At 46.3% G+C, this 18,168-nt stretch overlaps 1 protein-coding gene across 3 annotated transcripts in view; it reads right to left on the minus strand.

The window, feature by feature from the left end:
- The window catches only part of RREB1 (ras responsive element binding protein 1), a 91,783-nt gene that overhangs the window by 64,489 nt on the left and 9,126 nt on the right, over positions 1-18,168 (minus strand). For 2 of the 3 annotated variants that reach the window (XM_045287372.1, XM_045287373.1), the window contains 2 exons: positions 12,155-12,244; positions 10,407-10,570 (listed from right to left, as the gene is read on the minus strand). In XM_045287372.1, the coding sequence (XP_045143307.1) occupies positions 10,407-10,570; positions 12,155-12,244 (254 nt within the window). Of the gene's footprint in view, positions 1-10,406; positions 10,571-12,154; positions 12,245-16,734; positions 17,329-18,168 lie in introns of those variants that run through there. The other variant, XM_045287374.1, reaches the window with a different exon arrangement.

Genomic DNA, 18,168 nt, shown 5'->3' on the forward strand with positions numbered 1-18,168 from the left:
TACAAATGTGCTTGACACAATGGATGTATGTATGGATTGTGGTAAGAATTGTACGAGCCCCAATAAAATGATTTAAGAAAACAAACAAAACATGATGCTGAATGACATAAGGGCTCACAAAGGGACCAATAGTGTGGAATCCCACTTAACAAGAAAAATCTAGAATAGGGAAGAAACCAAAGTCCATTAATAGTAATCAGAGGTGGGGGTAGGGGGAGAAGGGGCAACTTTTGCTTAGCAGGCAAGGAATTTCTGTTACTGGTGGTAGAAGGATTTGAAAACAAATGGTGGTAATGATTGTACAACATGGGGAGTGCAAGTGACATCACTAAACTATAGAAGACAAAACGTGAACTTGGCCTGTGTTTTGTTATATCCAGTAAAACAGTGCTACGGGTAACAATGCATGCTGTCCCAGGGTGCTCCTCGTTTGGAGAACACAGCCGATGCTGCCATGTTGTTAAAGGACACCGACCGTTTGCTTGGGTTTCAGTTCTGAAGGGAGATACACCTTGTACAGCAATTGGTGTGCATCAGAGGCATGGGTGTATCCTATAGCACATGCCCCTCACAAGCATGGTGAGAACCGCATCATCAGGCCACTGCAGACCGGAGGCAGGCTCCTGCCACTGCTCTATGGAGTCTCCTCCATGGGCTGCAGCCGGAAAGGAAGTCAGAGCTCTCAGAAGGTGCTGCCTTTAGTCAAGTGGCTACTACTGTTCAATCAGAAGCTGATGTTTCCATTTTAGCCAATGAGATGAGATATAATGAACTAAGTTGTTGAGCAGGAACTTAATAATATGGTTGGAGAACAAGCAGTCACTTGTTTTTGATAAAGCTTACTTTTTGGCTACTTCAGAACAGAGTGCAATCTACACTGAAAACTGTTTTGATACCCAAGTACTGTCATCATGAAAACAAAAAAGACTCCCTGAATACCTATCATTAAAGGGCTCTGACCTCCAGCACAGATGCCTGGGTGATGTGAACTGTGCAATCAACTACTAACCTAATGGTGAGCGGTTCAAACCCACCCTTCTGGTGCCATGGAATAGAGGCTGGGCAATCTTCCTTCCTAAGATGACAGCGAAGGAAACCCTGTGGAGCAGTTCCATTCTGTTAGCGCCTCCGGCTGCCATGTGTAGGAACTGACTCAACAGCAACAGGATGGGTCTGCCACCGTTCAGCCCTCCATCACCCCTGCAGAGCAGGGTGTGCAGTCAGTCACAGGAGACTTGTGATCGGGGTTACAGAATGTCCAGCCCACGCACCTTGTATGAGTCATCAACACCAGCTAACATCACTGGCCTCACCAAAGAGAAGCTGGCCTGCCCATCACACTCAACTCAAACTCACTGCTGACTCACAATGACCTCCGGTTGGTTCCGAGATTGTAACAGTTTACAGGGGTAGAAAGCCCAGTCTTTCTCTCTAGGAGCTGCTGGTGGTTCTGAACCACTACACTAACAGGGCTCCCTGGGGTGAGTTAATAAAATGTTTGGCCAGTATGGCCCCTGAATAATGTTATAAATTTCCAAATGGCTGTTGACGGAGAAAGGCTCCCCACTCTTGCCCTAGAGTCTAGGGCCTAGACGGAGTTACCACCACTGACTTGCTGCATGTTTCTATGATGTTCGAAGCCACGCTACCAGTATTTCAAAAACCAGCAGGGTCACTCATGGTGGACAGGCTTCTGTGGAACTTCCGGATTAAGACAGACTAAGAAGAAAAGCCTGGTGATCCTCTTCCCCAAATGATCGCATGAAAACCCCACGGAACATAGAATATTGTCCAACATAGTGCTGAAAAATAACACCCCCTCGGTCAGAAGGCAGTCGAAGCACACACTGGTCACAATGGCCCCCAGTGTACCAAAGACGTGAAGACGGTGCAGATCAGGCAGTGTTCTTCTCTGTGGTTCACGTTCACGGGGTCTGCACGAGTCGCGGCCAACACAACGGCTACAAAGACAACAGGTGGGGCCACCTGGTTGAGATGTTATCCTGAGTGTATTGTCTTCTTTGTTTTATTGAAATGAAGCAAAGGGGAAACCAGGGCTGTGATCATTTCTTTTTCTTTCATTTAACACATGTATTCTATCTCAAGTTAGGAGGCTTGAAAGGTTTTCAGGGTGTTGGCTCTAGGGAGTTCAGGATTAAAGTCCCCAGTCTATCTGGGGTCTTGGTGTTTCTGGGAGGCGCCTGTGCATGTTGATCTTCCCTTGAGTCTGGGAACTTCTCGGCACAGTGACTCTGAGTCTTTTAAAGGAGACACCTCACTGGTGGCCCTTCTTTCGTCCTTCCCTAAGGCTGCAGTCTCTTCAGAAGTGGATATCTGTCCCCCACGAACAGTGGGTGGATTCCAAGCACCAACTTTTTGATTAGCAGTCAAGCAGTGACCATTGTACTCCCCAGGACTCCTTTTAATACTAGTTAACTTAAGTGTTAATGCATATGCATTTTCTTCTTTACTTTTACAGAACTATCTCAAGGGAAGTATATTGTTCCTACAGTCCAGACTTGTATTAAACAAGTCACCTCTTCTCTTGTGGAGTGGGCTGCAGACATGTCTGGTGACCCATAGCCTCATTTCCCCTGCACCTGCACCTCCGGGTGGTTGCCTTTACCCTGAAGGCATATTCCAGGGGTTTCCCTTCTTCCTATTTACCCTCTAGAGCATAGCTGGGATCACTAGGGACACAACTCTGGCTTTCTAAATGGAAAAGACAGTCAGGATACCACGGTACTAACAAACACCAGAGTGAGAACACAGGGTGTCCTCAAAAGCATGACGTAATCCAGCAGAGGTCCCCAGGGCCCTTCCTCCTGGTTGGAGAGGGGGAAGAGAAGCGACTGCTCTCCCTTGCACCAAGAGCCCTGCTGTGGACCACGGGCCACCTGCTGCAGATACCCAAGTCTGCGGCACATGCCAAGGCTGGCTCAGCCGAGTGTCCGAGAGCGCGTGGGCTAAATCCAGAGCCTCCACGGTCCCACTGGTCATAGACCAGGTCACATATTTGGGCAGCTAATATTTTCTCCAGGCATCATACATAGGAACACATAAGCCCCTGTTCCTGAAGCCTATCTGTTATCCAGCAGGATCCTCAGGTCTGTCTCTCCTATACTTAGCAACAGCAAGAAACCATGCCCACCGCAGGAGTAAACAGCCTGCAGTGACACCACTGGATGTTCCAGGGGTTTCCCTTCTGCATCCTTCTAATGGCACGGCTGAGACGTGAACACACCCGAGTCTTCTCCACGGAGAAGACAAGTCAGGATGCCCGCGGGCCCTTAAACACAACACGCACAGCACCACTCTTTACAGAGCAAAACTGGACTTCATCTCCCTCTTTCCCCCAGGCAATTCTGGATCGGCAAAAGAAAAGTATCCATTTCAGAGACAGAACTATATTTTCCAGGAAGTGTCCTTCAATTCTCTCGCTCAATGACTGCTCCTTCGTAGCTCTCCGCTCTAACACTTTCTAGAAAGGACCTGAACTTTCAGAGCTCAGTGCCCTTTTTCCTACGCAGAGCTCTCCCAGAGGGCGGGCTCTGGCTCAGTTTCCCAAGTTTGTTTTGGAAGACTAGCACCACTCAATCCAAATTTTCAACATGGGAGCCACTGATAAAGAGTTCTGGGAAATGAAAAGCTGGAGCCATGCGATCTTTCCATAGCACGTGCTGCTGCACTTGCTGGCACGGCCTATTATTCTGCTGGTGGTTAGAAAGGTTGGGAATAAAGGATTCCCAAATTTCAAAAACAGGAGAATCTGCAGATGGGGAAGTGGTGACTGTCATAACGGAGGCAGACATGGCAATAAGTCGCGGCACTCTCCCCTCCAACCTCTGGGCGCCCACTTATCAAACAGAATTCCTTTTTTTTTTTTTTTTCCTTTTTATTGGGGCTCATACAATTCATCACAATACATAGATCAATTGTGTAAAGCACATCTATACATTTGTTGCCCTCATCATTCCCAAAATTCGCTAGCCTCTAATTTTCCGTTTTTCCCCCCTCCCCTTCCCTTCCTCCTCCCCTCTCCCCCATGCACCCCTAATAATTTATAAATTATTATTGTATCTTATATTACACTATTCGGCGTCTCCCTTCACCCACCCCTCCGCTGCCCGTCCCCCAGAGAGGAGGCCACACGTAGCTCCCTGTGATCCATTCCCCCCTACTACATCCCCTTTCCCTTCTGGTATCGCCACTGTCACCCCTGGTCCTGAGAGGTTCCTCTGTCCTAGATTCCCTGCGTTCCCAATTCCCGTCTGTACCGCTGTGCATCATCTAGTCCAACCAGGTCTGCAAGGCAAAATTGGGGTCCTGGTAGTTGGGGGGAAGAAGCGTTCAAGAACCAGAGGAAAGTTGTGGGCTTAGTTATTGCTATACTGGACCCTAAGTGACTCGTCTCCCCACTACCCCTCTGCAAGGTATGTCCAGTTGTCTAGAGATGGGCATTGGGTCTCCATCACACGGCCCCCTCATTGACAAGGATATGATTCCCCCTCCCCACCTTTGGTGTTTAAAGCCTGGTCCCTTTGGCCCTTCATGATCACACATGTTGGTGTGCTGCTTCCATGTGGGCTTTGTTGCTTCTGGGCTAGATGGCCGCTTGTTTACTTTCAAGCCTTTAAGTCCCCAGACGCTATAGATCTCGATAGCCGGGCACCATCAGCCTTCTTCACCACATTTACTTATGCACACATTTGTCTTCAGCGTTTATGTGTGGAAGGTGGTCACACAATGTTGGTTTTTGTTCTTTGGTGTCTGCTGCCTGTTTCTTTCAACACTTCGTGTTCGCACAGGCTCGTGTGCCAGAATTCCTTTTTTATATAAAACAAAACATTATGTAAATTTCATGACTAGAGGTGAAGTGTACATGATATGCTTTATTAATGTTATCCATGGGGCAGCACTCAATATGCAACGTCATCCAAGGAATTTTAATTCTGGCCACTACTGACTTGATAATATTACGATGGTCCTCTCACAGAGGCAAGCTACGGGAAGCTCTATCAAGACAATGAACCAACTGGTCTTATAAATAAGGACAGCCAGCGTGTCAAGGGAATAAAACGCACTGCTCTGTGAAATGGGAGGCTACTCTAGGGAGCCCCTCAGCTAAGAATTGCCCAAAACGTGTGTGGACCCTGGGATCCGTGTTGGGAGCGGTACAATGAGTCCCTTGGGGTGCCATAGAAATAGAAATTTGGATTTGCTGCTTACAGTGTCCTGCTCTACCGTGGACCCTGAGCAAGTCAGATGTATCGCTACAACGGTGCACACACACCCAGGTAGATACCCTCCATGAGAGAAGACAGGCAGAGAAGGCAGGGGGGAGTACGGTGGTACCCACCAACATCATGCTCCAAACCCATGTTGGGAAGAAAGCCCTCGTAGACAGACAAACCCACAGCACGGGGAGACACAAGTCAGAGAGATTTCCCTCTCTCGGGTGAGACTAGCACCTAAGTGGGAGCGGCCAAGGTGCGGGTTACACACAATTCCAGGGGGAAGGCACCTTGGGAGTCCCCCATGCTCAAGTGCACTGGGTCAGAGTAAGTACCGGGGCTTCAGCCAGCCCCAGTGGAAGGAGTGCCTGGGGTCTTCAGTGCCAGCTGGTGCCCAAGGACTCTGGTGAGTGGCAGTGGTGAAAATGGAAGGAAGAACGACCGCTGGTCTTAACCGCAGCAAGTGGTCAGGGCTGATGCCAGCTTTTTTATGCTCTGAGAACCAAGCAAGGATACAACTCAGGTAACACCCAGCTTCTGATGATTCCCTTTAATTCCTGCCCACAGTGCCCAGGCAGCTTCAGCTCTTACTTAACCTAGCACAGGTACGAGGTTCTGGAACCAATCCACCTGGGCAAACAAATCTCACTGTGTACTCCCCGGCACATAGCTGGTTAAGTACTTTTGCGTTTTTCTACACCCACACGCCTCCCCACCCCGCCCCCCGAACCCCAACATACACAAAAAAGTATAGTTTTGCCAATAAACTATGGCGGTAATGACTTTACTAAGATAGATGACCCCTCAAGTTATTTCCTGGCCCAACAGGAGTGTTTTCTCAAGTTGGCTTTCCCTCTGTGGACCACGCACTCTAATTACGAACACCCGCCTATCAATGGAGGCTTCCGTGCTGACAGAATGCCAAACAGGCTCCAGTGGAGCTTCCAGACTAAGATGAACTAGCACGGTCTCGCGACCTACTCCTGAAAACCAGCCAGCGAAAACCCTGTGGGTAACAAAGGCCCAATAACACTGCACACCACCACCAACACGACACGCTCATTGCTGCAGCAAGCACTCGCTTGTTAATTCTCATACTCTGTACTCCCTCTGCCATGGAGACAAAGCTGACTTGGAAAAACATAAACACAGATCACTGGAACCAATGGGACAGATCAATAGGACAGAATCAATGGGACATTAATTGGTACATTTATCATGAACTGATTTGGGACAAGGACAAGACAATTCAGTGGGTCAAAAGTAGACTTTTCAACAAATGGAGCTGGAATAAATAGATATTCACAGACGAATGAAGTTGGACCACTTCCTAACTCTACAAGCAACCCAAAAAAGGACATAGACCTAAGTGTAAGAACTAAAACTATGCAACTTTTAAAATATACAGGAGTACATTTTTGTGAGTCATTGAGGTAAAGCCTTCTTATATCTGACACCAAAAGCAGAAGTGACATAGTCAGGGAAGACATTTACAAGTGTTTTATCTGCAAAACACAAAAAAGCTTATATTCAGAATGAAGAATTCTTACAATCCAACAGTAAAGACAAATAACAAAACATTTAAAAACAGTCAAGAGATTGGAGTAGTTATTTCCCCCAAAGATGTACAATTGGCCAGCATGAAAATTTGTTCCATACCATTAGCCATCAGGGAATGAGAAATCAAAACTCCTATGAGCTATCCCTTTATACACGAATAGCTACACTCTGGAACGCCGTGTTTGTGCACTGGCCGTGATGCTGAGGGATCGACCACCACACAGCCGGTGGGGATGCCTTCAGTGCCACTGCTTTAGGAAATGATTTTTAAGCTCCTGGAAGGTTCAACATGGAGTTACTACAGAATCTTGTAGTTCTAGTAATATACATAAGAGAAATGAAGATATACACCAGGAATGCTTCCAAAAACTCAAAGAAAATGTCCAATACCCTTTAATTGCATCATTCCATGAATGTTTTTGAAGAACCCTTTCCCCAAAATGTCGACATCCAAACTCGTACGTTATTGTTCAAAACTGTGTGACTGATAGCAAAAATTAGAGGCAGCCTCAATGTCTGCCCATCAACTGAGTAATAACTATAACGCAGCCCAGCAGAGGAGCTCCAGGGGCACCGTGGTAAAAGCACAACTGCTTTTCAAACGGCCCGAGGTTCAGACCCACCAGCTGCTCCATGAGAGGAAGACTGGGAATAGACTTCAACCAAGATTTACAGCGTGGGAAACCCTCGAGTTCTCAAGTTCCACTCTGTCCTGTAGGGTTGCGATGAGTCAGGGTCTGGTTTGGTTTTGTTTTCAAGCCGTACAGTGGAGTGTTATGCATATGGAGCAGTCAAAAGGAATACAGTACTCATTCAAGCCACAGCACGGGTGAACTGGGGAAACATTATGCTAGTCAAAGAAGCCAGTCCACAAAATACCATTCATTGTGTAATTCCCACTTGTATGAAATGTCCAGAGCACAGACATCTATACAGACAGCGAATTTGTGGTTGCCAGGGGCTGAGGGAAGAGACTGGGAGGAAATGAGACTTCCAAACTGACCGTAAATATATGAAATCCCACTGAATTATGTACTTTAAATGGATGAATTGTCGGGTATATGAATTATACTTCAATTAAAAATATGAAACATAAAATAAGTGCAAGAAACAGTGTGCTGTAGCTCTATGTACAATTATTTTCCCAAATGCATTCTTGAGAGCCATCCGTGGAGAAGGCCATAACTATGCCGTTTACATTGCTCGATATAAACTTGCTCTTTATATGTCCCATATTCAATCATGGAGCCGTTCCAAACCCGGTGCAGTTGAGCGGTCTCACAGAGGGGCATAAGCATGAAGGTGTCAGGGACACACCGCCCTAAGAAGCATACTTACCACTAATGACCCCTGCCCTCTGCCATGAGGGAAATCACCCAAGAAAAGAGGCAGTGCCTCTAGGACTAACCTTTGAAAAGGGCAAGCCTATAAAGGGAACAGGCTCTGGGAGGGTGAGGCCCCTGGGAGCAAAAGGGGGACTCTGAACAGATGGCATAAGGCTACTAACAGGCTGGCTGGATGTTAAGTAGAAAAAGTTAAGTTCGTCTTCGAACCCAGAAAACCATTTGAGGAAAAGAAGGGTAAAGAGAATGATTCACCAGGACTGAAATGAATATGGAGGAGGTGGGGGCAGAAAGCATTTTGGGAAAATTATTGGAAATATTCTTACTTTTTAGAAAATCATATTATACAATCTAGGTGTCTAGAGTGAGAAATCTACTACTTAGAAATTCAAGCAAGAACAATAACAGAAGGCAACATTTACTGATGCATATCACACGCCAGGAACTACACCACGCTCAGCATCTCCTAGTCATCCTAAACCAGGCAAGTTGTTGCTGTTAGATGCCATCGCGTTTGCTCCACTCAGAGACTCTGTGTACAGTTTTCATTGAAAAAGAAGGAAACGCTGCCTGGTCTTGCAGCACCCGCCCATTGCTACAGGCGCTGTCAATCCATCTGCTGAGTCGCCATTTTTCTGACCTCCTCATTTACAGGGCAGGTTGTGCCTCAGACTGGCCCCTCCTGAGAACATGTCCAAAGTATATGCAAAGAAGTCTTGCCACCCCGGCTTCTAAGGAGCATTCTGGCTATACTTCCTCCAGGACAGACTCGTTCATTCTGCTGGCAGTCCATGGCATATTTAACATGCTTTGCCAGCGCCATAGTTCACACGCATTAATTCTCCTTTGGTCTGCCTCATTTATTGCCCAGTTTTTACACGCACATGAGATGCCTGAAAATATCATGGCATAGGTCGAGTGTACCTTACTTAGTCCTCACGGCTCTCAAGTAACAATGAAGTAGATACTACTCAGATTCTCGTTTTATAGACAAGGACACTGAGACACAAACAGATGAAATAACTTGACATAAGATTTACAAGTGACAAGAGGTGAGAATTGAATTCAGGAGCTGCGTTTCAAAATCCAGAAAATCACCCCTCTATCAGTGTGTTCCATAGTGAAGACCACTGGTGTTCATTAAGTGTATTTTTTTTGGTGAAATCAACTGGGCTACTTCTCATTCTAGTATTGTTTATGTATTTGCTATTCACTGACCAAAATGTACCAGTATTTTCTGTGTAATAATAAAATTATAAATATGAACCATCTTTATTTAAGATAACATATTGTAATATAAAATATAATTTCTATAATCGTTATAGTTTTATTTTAGAATAAATATGTTTTAAAAAGTGCAACCTTTTAAAAAGCGAGCAGGATAAGGATTTGGGGGAAATAAAAACCATCTAATCTGGGTGGGGAAGGGAAGCTTTTGAATTAATCCCCCTTTTTTCTTGAAACCACCAGCCAGTCCATGGGAGAAAGATGAGGAATTTCTGCTCCTGTAAAGATTTACAGCCTTGGAAATATACTGGGGTCGTTCTAATCTGTCCTGCAGGGTCGCTATGCATCAGCGCCAACTTGATAGCAGTGAGTTTGGTTCTGAAGAGAATCAATGTACTTAAAGCATTTGAGTAAATCAAAGTTAAGCGTTTTTTTGGTTTTTGTTTTTTCCAAAGTCATTCTGTCCTAACCTTGCAAAATATAGGCATATTGTTCTCTAAGGTTTACTTTCCAATGGCTTGTCCCATGACATTTGAACATGCCATGACTTCTGAGTAAGCAATCCAATTTCCGTCTCTTGGGAAGTAATTCCTTAACATTTATCAAACACTGTTTCTTCATCTTATCGTATCCTAGACCAAAACACCAGGATGGAAACATTGACCTATTACAAGATCCTGGGCAGTTTTGGGTAGGGAAAAGGACTGAATGATTTGGCAGGCCTACGGCAAGGGGTCTGTGGATGGCACTCCTTGCAGAGTACTACCCTTACACCCAAACCAAGGAAGACACTGCAATCAGCAGAGTGGGGCGGAGTCTTGGTGCCGGACAACCAGGCTGCTCCCAAAACTGTTTTCCACGATCACACAAGACTGGACCCACAAGTAAGCAGAGCAATACCATTTCTGACTTCTCCGTAAGGTTGAGCACAACTCAGGGGCTCATTGTGTCTTTGGGCAAGTCTTCTGATAGCTTAAGCCACTCTACCTCCCGCCCACCTCCAGTGCCAGCCAGCCTCCCAGGTGAAGGCGCCCTCACCCACCTGTGCATGTTTCCGTTGGTGGTGAAAGACTGGCCGCACACGGTGCACTTGTACGGCCGCTCACCAGAGTGCACCAGCATGTGGCGGTCTAGGGAGCTGGCCGAGCTCAGCGACTTCCCGCAGATGCTGCAGGAATGGTCGGCTCCTCCGGTGTCTGTGTTATGCTGCAGAAACAAGAACCTCATGGATCACTTAAGTCGATAGGTCAGCGATTCAACTACCAAACAATGCAAATCCAAACTCTGACTTAAAAAAGAAAACAAACCAGTGGACTTTTCCAGCTACTCTTTTCCTTTCCTGGTTTAATTTGAAATATCTTGTTATGCACTGAATTGTGCTCCTCGATATGTCTATTCAGCCCTAACCCCTGTACCTGTGAATGTGATCTTGTTTGGGGAACTCCCATTGTCTTCAAGTGGATTCCAACCCACCGGGACTCTAGGGTTTCCAAGGCTGTAAATCTTTACAGGAGCAGACAGCCTGATCTCCCGAGGAGTGGTTGGTGAGGTGGAACCTCTGACCCGACAGCAGCACCAAAGCTCGAGATGCATCAAACACCACCAAGTGGATTGGTTAGCACCAGGCCCTAACCAATTAAGCTAACTGGCTCCCTCTGTTTCAGGTAACCAGAAACCAAACTCACTGCCACCACGTTAATTTCAACCCATAGCAGCCCTATCAGACAGAGTAGAACTGTCCCTGGGGGGAGTAGAAAGCCTTTTCTTTGTCCCACAGGGCAGCTGGTGGTTTCAAACTGCGGACCTTGAGGTTAACAGCCCAACTTGTAACCCACTAAGTCACCAGGGCTCCTAGTCTGTTTGGGGAAAGGGGAACTTTATTTAATCTGTGTTTTACAGCCGCTTACTTCGCAGTGCTTTGTTCTGCCAGCCCTTAGAAATGAAGGCATCTTCTGTCACAGCCTACAGACACCTGGAACACAGACTATTAACTAATGTCAATGGTGTTCCATTCCCAAGTTGGAAAAAATATTTCCACAAGGCTCAGACGTGACAGTGTTTGCAAGCTTTTCTATGCAACACAGATAAATGAACTGAGCAGATATTCACTCCTCTGAGTAGAAGGACTCTCAGCTACGAGGCAGACATCAACATATTTTAAGTCAAGCCCGTCTTCAGCTCCATCAGAGGAAAACCAAAGTCTGTGGAGATTGCATGGGTCCTGCCTTTGAAACAGGGTAAGAAGAACAGGTCTCTCTAACCCCGCGTAACCCTTTTCTTATTCACTGCCATCTCCTTCCGTCTAGTTCTTCGTTGCTCTAGATTTTTTAATAATCTTATGAGTCTGCTGTATGAGAGGGAGAAGTCTAAACCTCATTGGACAGGAGAAAACTAACAAAGATTCCAAACCAAATAAACTCCCTGCTGCAGACCTCAAATTCATACCAATATAAGAACAGAGATCTACATCTATAGTCTCATAATCTAGGATTTGTTCACACTAACAAGTCCTGAAAAGTCCTGTTTTACATACATGTCCACTGTGTGCACTGTGTTTCATGTCTGTTTATAAATACTTAAGACACTAGATGTTTTGTAAAAAAGTCTAAAACATGTTGTGTTGACCTAAGAATTCAACGATGATACAAATACACACAAATGATTATTCAGCATTTACCTCCCTGAATCCTATAATGTTCCCTCTCTATGAACCACAGCCCATTAAAAGGCATCACCTGCCCTCTGCCAATGAAGGGGACTAAAGCAAGAACAGGAAAGGCGGCGGCAAACCTGACGGATGTGCATAGTTAGCTGGTGCTGTGTAGTACAAATCTTTTCACACAGGGGACAGTTATAGGAAGACTTCTCCTCTTTCGTTTCCTTTAAAAAATAAAATAAAAAGGGGTGGATCAGAAGGGAGAATGGACTTCAAGTCACAGTAAGCCAGTGTGTTCCATGCCCATAGCAAGCACCTGTGTCTCAGGGCGCATGGCAAGGGGCATGGGCTCTGGAGCCAGCAGGGTGGGCTCAGCAAGTCAGCTTTCCGTTTCCTCCTTGGCAAATGGGAACAATAATAGTGCCCGCTAGTAGTGAGGGTTCAATCAATTACCACATGTAAACCAAAATAAAGATTGGCATTTCTATTCCGCTGGCTCCAATCATGAGCTGTCAGTTACTCAGTGAGCAACTAACGAGTCATGGTGGCACGAGGGCTGCACATTAGGCTCGAATCATGGAAATGTCTGGGCCAGGTTCCCCTCACCATTTCCTGCTTTGTCTCCAAGGTCCCCCTAAACACATGTGAAAGGATAAGTCAATTACACAAGCCCACCTCCTGATGGTGAGAAGCCCTCAGCGTCCACTGCAGGCCCAACGGCCAATGAGCATGGTTCCTGCAACCACGGTAGCTTCTGCTGGCCATCGCTGGCAGGGAAGAATGCTAACCTGCCCAGCTGTGATGGGGCTGATCAGAATACACCAAACTCACAGCCATCGAGTCAATGCTGACTCATAGCAACCCCCTGTGGGTTTCTGAGACTGCTGCTTGAGAGTAATAAGCCCGGTCTTTCTCCCAAGGAGTCTGCTGGTGGTTTTGAACTGCCAGCCATGCAGATCACGGGTCAAAGCATAACCACAACGCCACCAGGGCTCCTAGATGGGGTAGACAGCTATAAAAATTGTTACAGACACACCAGCAGGCAACGTATGGCTATGAGGTCTGTTTTATGTTTCCTGAAACAGTTTGCTTTCTTGAAGAGATTTATTTTGCCTTTTTGAAGGAAAAGAAGGACCTTTTCCACTAATCATACTTTAGAGCTCCTCTTTTATGGCAGAATGTCCCACAATGCACTAATGACTCAGGAGGCTCGCACAGCGTGCCCACCTCTGCCTCCTTGTCCGCACAATCCCCAAGCACAAGTCTCTGTGCCTATCCCTGCACCCAAACTTACTGTATCAAGAATGGCACCGCCCTCCCAGGGACCTAGATGTGGAGAGACTAAGACAGGTAAGTAGGCTCCCAAAGGTCCACGGAGCCACTTACGGTATGAAGTGTGGATTTGTAGACCTGCCCCTCCACCTTGGGGGGAAGAGAGGTGGGTTGGATCCTAGAAAATCAGTGTGTCACCATCTTATACTGCCCAAGAGATTCTAAGACTGAGGTGGGTGGACGCCAAGCTCCTGAATTGAATATGCATACAGAACTGGAGCTAGACCCGGCACTGTAGCAAGTCAGTGCTGTGAGAAAGCAGTTAGGAATAATGTGGTGCTTACCACAGTAAAATAGTAGGCTACTCAAGAGGAAAGGGGAAAGCTCTCTCTAAAGCTGGACCCTTAAGGGCAGGTTGTATATGAATAGTTCCCCTTCATTCCTGAACTAATGAAATGAATGTGTTTCTGTTTTTTGCAAATAATAGGTAATATCATGTAGTGCGCACTGATTATATATTAAGCGGCATGTACAGAAATGTTGGGCTTCCCCCTAACCCCGTGCCACTAAGAGACTATTGTGGATCCCATTTTCTCAGTGAGGAAACCAGGGTATCGAGAAGCAAGTAACTTGCTCCTGAGCAGGGAACGTAAGTGACTGATGTGGATTCAAGCTCAGGCAGCTGACTCCACAGCCCGTGCCTTAAACCAAAGTGCCATGTGAGTCTGACCGGGAGGAGGCCAGAGCCTGAGGCACAGACAGGAAACACCTTTGTGGTTGCTCATGAGTGATGACAGAAATAAAAGTTCCCCAAAGACAGTAAAGACAGATGGCCCCACGCAGCAGGCGGGAGAAGAGCATGCAGGACGCCTTTGTGCTTTTGTCTGAGGCGGTTTCTCCCAGCTTCACAGACTCTCCACATCATTGGAAGCGTTACAAACCATTCCCTAGTTTGAGGGACCAGGCCCAAGAATTTTCTCACCAAATCGACCGCTTTTAAGGATATGAATTTCAAAACGTGGATCACCTGGTCCAAAAAAGTGCCCAGTGACTCCTAGTTCATAAATTTCCATACCTCCCTGGAGAACCAGAGTTACAGCGAGTGTGTGCTGGGCGGGAGAAGGACCACACCTCTAGCCCAGTTCTCTAACGACAGTCAGACTGGAACATGTCGAGGATCACCAAGCATACACACAAAAGTTACACAAGATTAAGAACATTTGCTGTTAATGACAGGTGTCTCACAGCTGGGCTAACAGTCAGGGTGGAATTCAATCTGTGGCATTCAATTCCATTTACTTCTGCAAAATGATCACCAGGAATTTATATGTATACATATGTAGTGTGTACACTTAAAACGTGTGCACTACATATATTCACCTACACACAAGCATACCCCAATTTCTGTTGAGTGGATTCCAAATGAAGGTGACCCCATGTGTTTCAGAGCAGAACTGGCCACCAGGCCTTTCTTCCAAGGCCTGAATCTCCAACCTTTGGGTTAAGAGTTGAGCCTATTAATTTTTTTTTGCATGATTCAAGGACTGCACATACGAGGTGGCTTGGCTGGGAAAACTCCATTAGCTTTTCATTCCATTTTCCACTAACTGTGCATATAGAAATAAACACAATACATAAACCGATGTATTTCAATTGTGTGTCATTGATGTATGTCAACTAAGGTGGTCCTTCTAGTCATAAATCCTTATGTGATGTATTCTACCCAATAATCTTATGCAACAATCCCATTTTGGAGGGTATTCTCCACTGGGTAGGATCAGGTTAGATTGAAGACCTGACTTTAGTAGAAGTTGCGAACCAAGTCACACCCTTTGCTTCCTCGGGGGCATCTTTAAGACTACCTTACTAGTGGGGATGATTTCAGACACTGGTTCCTAGTTTTCCTTGGCAGTATGGTTGGCTAAAAGATAAAGCACATCTTCATCAAAGCCATTTTTCCATGTGTAAAAGAGTGAGTGGGGACACAGAGAGAATCCCGAGGGCAAAGGAAGAGTGTATCGAGATCTCTGTCTGAAGTGGTGGTGGCCAACGAGACCAGATGCCCCAGAGATTGTGGCAGAGAAACTCAGGGAGCAGCCTCAAGACAATAGGATATCTTCTCCTCATCCAGCCCAAGACTACTCGACTGCAAGACAGAAGTGACAGGTGGGCTGACCTGCTGGCTATGTGGCTGAGAATTGGTTGCTAGCGAGAAGAGGTGTTGTTGTGAATGAACAACCATATCCTCATTGTTTATTGATCCTGACTTGTACTAATTATGGTAACTAAACTATTAACTGTCCTAATAAACCCCTTTATTTGTGAGTGTTGTCCATGAGTTCTATGTGTCTTCCACTGCAGTGAAAAATCAGATTAGAATCTAAATGACAAAGCAGATAGTGTTGTATGAGACAGCATAGATTAAAAACACAGAATGTGTATGAATGTGTATATACATATAGAGAAAAAATTCACCAGTAGGATGTGAATAAACACTAAAACAGCCAGGCTTCAAGTGGCTTGCCAACTTTCTGAAGAGAAAAAATTTTAGAGGAAAAACACAAAACCATTCAAGTTCACCTTGAAGGAGACCCCAGACACACTGGGCAGTTTGGTGGAGTGGCTGTATTGACCCTGGGGTTTATTATTAACCGGAACTCAAACTTTCTTGTAGGCTGGCTGCACAAAGGCAGAACGACAAAGGCCAAGGTGGTTTACACGGGAGAAGGGCTCTGTTGACTCAAATCTAATGCTTTTCCAAAAACAAACCAAAGAGAAGAAAGAGCACCATGGCTCTGGCCAAGGCTCTGCTGGGGATGTTACACCTAGCTCTGACAGCCCTGCTGGTGACAGGAGCACGCGTCCTGAGCTGAAAGACAAAATTAGCAGCTTATGTGCTAAATAACCATTCCATAATGTAACAATCTGGCAGCCTTGTCAGGCATCCGTTGGAGCTAATCTGCTCTGGAACTCTGGTACCCAGTGAGACTCCTCCCTCTTCCCACCCTCCCCATTCCTGCTCACAGGTAAGGGCAACCCCTGTCAGTGAAGGAAAACAGGAGCTGGATGAAAATGGCCCAGTCACATCTGTACCAGCTGCCTCCCCAAACCTGCAGGGTCAGTCTCCAGCAGCACAACGGGCAGGAGTTGCCGTGGGGTTCTCCCACGGCTGTCTCTGACCATCGGGCACAAACTGGTACCTGGCCCTGCTGTGCTATTTCAGGCAGCCCTCTCCCAGGTCACGCTTTCCTGAGGGAGCAGAGGAGAGAAGGAGGAGGGCACGGACGTTGCATGTCTAACTCATCATCAGATTTGGGGCCCCTGCCGAGGGACTGGCACTAGGTACATTTGGTTAAATGGACTGAAAAATGGGCTGGTGGGTGGGAGGATGGATGGATGGACAGACGGACGGACGCACAATCATGTGGGAGTGGAAATAAACCTTTTCTTCACAGAGCTAGCGCTCCTCCTTGCTCAGGCCACAGCCCCGTAGGGTATTTTCTCAGGTAGCCATGGGAAGAGAGGCACGTGGAGATAAGGGAAGAGAGAGAGAACAGAGATCAATGCCTGGACCTAAAGCATCATTTAACTGTCAAGCATCGGCCTTGAGAAGGGGTGAGAGGTGGGCACACTCACACACCTGGTGGACTGTGGGCTCGTGCAGCTTTTTCTGGAGGGCAGGTTGCAGCAAAAGCCACAATTAACTTAAGTTTATAGAGACACACACTCAGGGATCTCCATAAGGAGTGTTAGTCAATCTAGGATTAGTAATTAAAAAGAAAATCAATTCACAAAATCCTTTGCTGTCCACCCCCTAGATAAGCCCAGAAAAACATCATCTCTCCAAGGGCTTAATATAACCCCAGTAAATCAGTCAAGTGAAAGATGAGCTGTGGCGTGATATAGTCAATCCACATCAAATAGCTTCAGAGGAGAAATGACACTTGTTTACGTTGGGCCTCTGTCAGCATAGCAAGAGAGCCACAACATCTCCAAAGGGCCCATTTGTACATTAATTAAGATAGTGGTTCTCAACCTTCCTAATGCTGAGACCCTTTCGTACAGTTCCTCATGTGGTGGTGACCCCTCCAACCATAAAATTATTTTTGCTGCTGCTTCATAACTGTAATTTTGCTACTGCTATGAATCGAGTGACCCCTGTGAAAGGGTCATTTGACCCAAAGGGGTTGTGACCCACAGGTTGAGAACCACTGAATTAGATGACCCATGATATTTTTCAACGGACTTAAGTTGGTAGGCAGGTTAGAATGGAGAGAAAAACTAGGCAGTGGCCCCATCCCTGCCCCTCATGTAGATTTTACAGCTTGATCAATCTTCCCTCCTTCCCATTTTTCCTGACCTGATGCCCACTGGCAGCTGAAGGAGAATTCTCTAGAACCAAATTCTGTGCCTCCAAGGGCAGAGGCCGGATAGCAGGCCCAACATACAAACAGTACTTATTACAAACCAAGGAAATGGCTTTGAAAACCCCTTAAGCCAAGCTGTAGCAATCAGGAAACATAGCACATTACAGCAAAAGAAAAGTCATGGGAGAGAGAATAAGGGAGCTTTCACCAAGTTATGCCACAGCAAAGATAAAATGGGCGGACTGGCCATCATTGGGACAAATCGGACATTGCCGATGTGATTGATCGCTGTCAAGTTGAGGCTGAAATCCAGGCCAGGTAGTACTGACCAGGGTTATGACAGTTTCCATGAAAGGAAACTGACATAAGCTATGAAGAATTTACGAAGGCCCCTAGGTATGTATACTTAATTCTAAACAGAACCAAGGTTTTGTCTCAGAAAGCTGGGACTCAAGGTAACATCCTTCTTCCAATGTTCTTAAGAGACCAAACCCACCCAGCCTCATGGC

Source organism: Echinops telfairi, unplaced genomic scaffold, assembly GCF_000313985.2.
Source record: "Echinops telfairi isolate 266 unplaced genomic scaffold, ASM31398v2 ScPeMD7_13;HRSCAF=56, whole genome shotgun sequence".
Classification (NCBI taxonomy): Eukaryota; Metazoa; Chordata; class Mammalia; order Afrosoricida; family Tenrecidae; genus Echinops; species Echinops telfairi.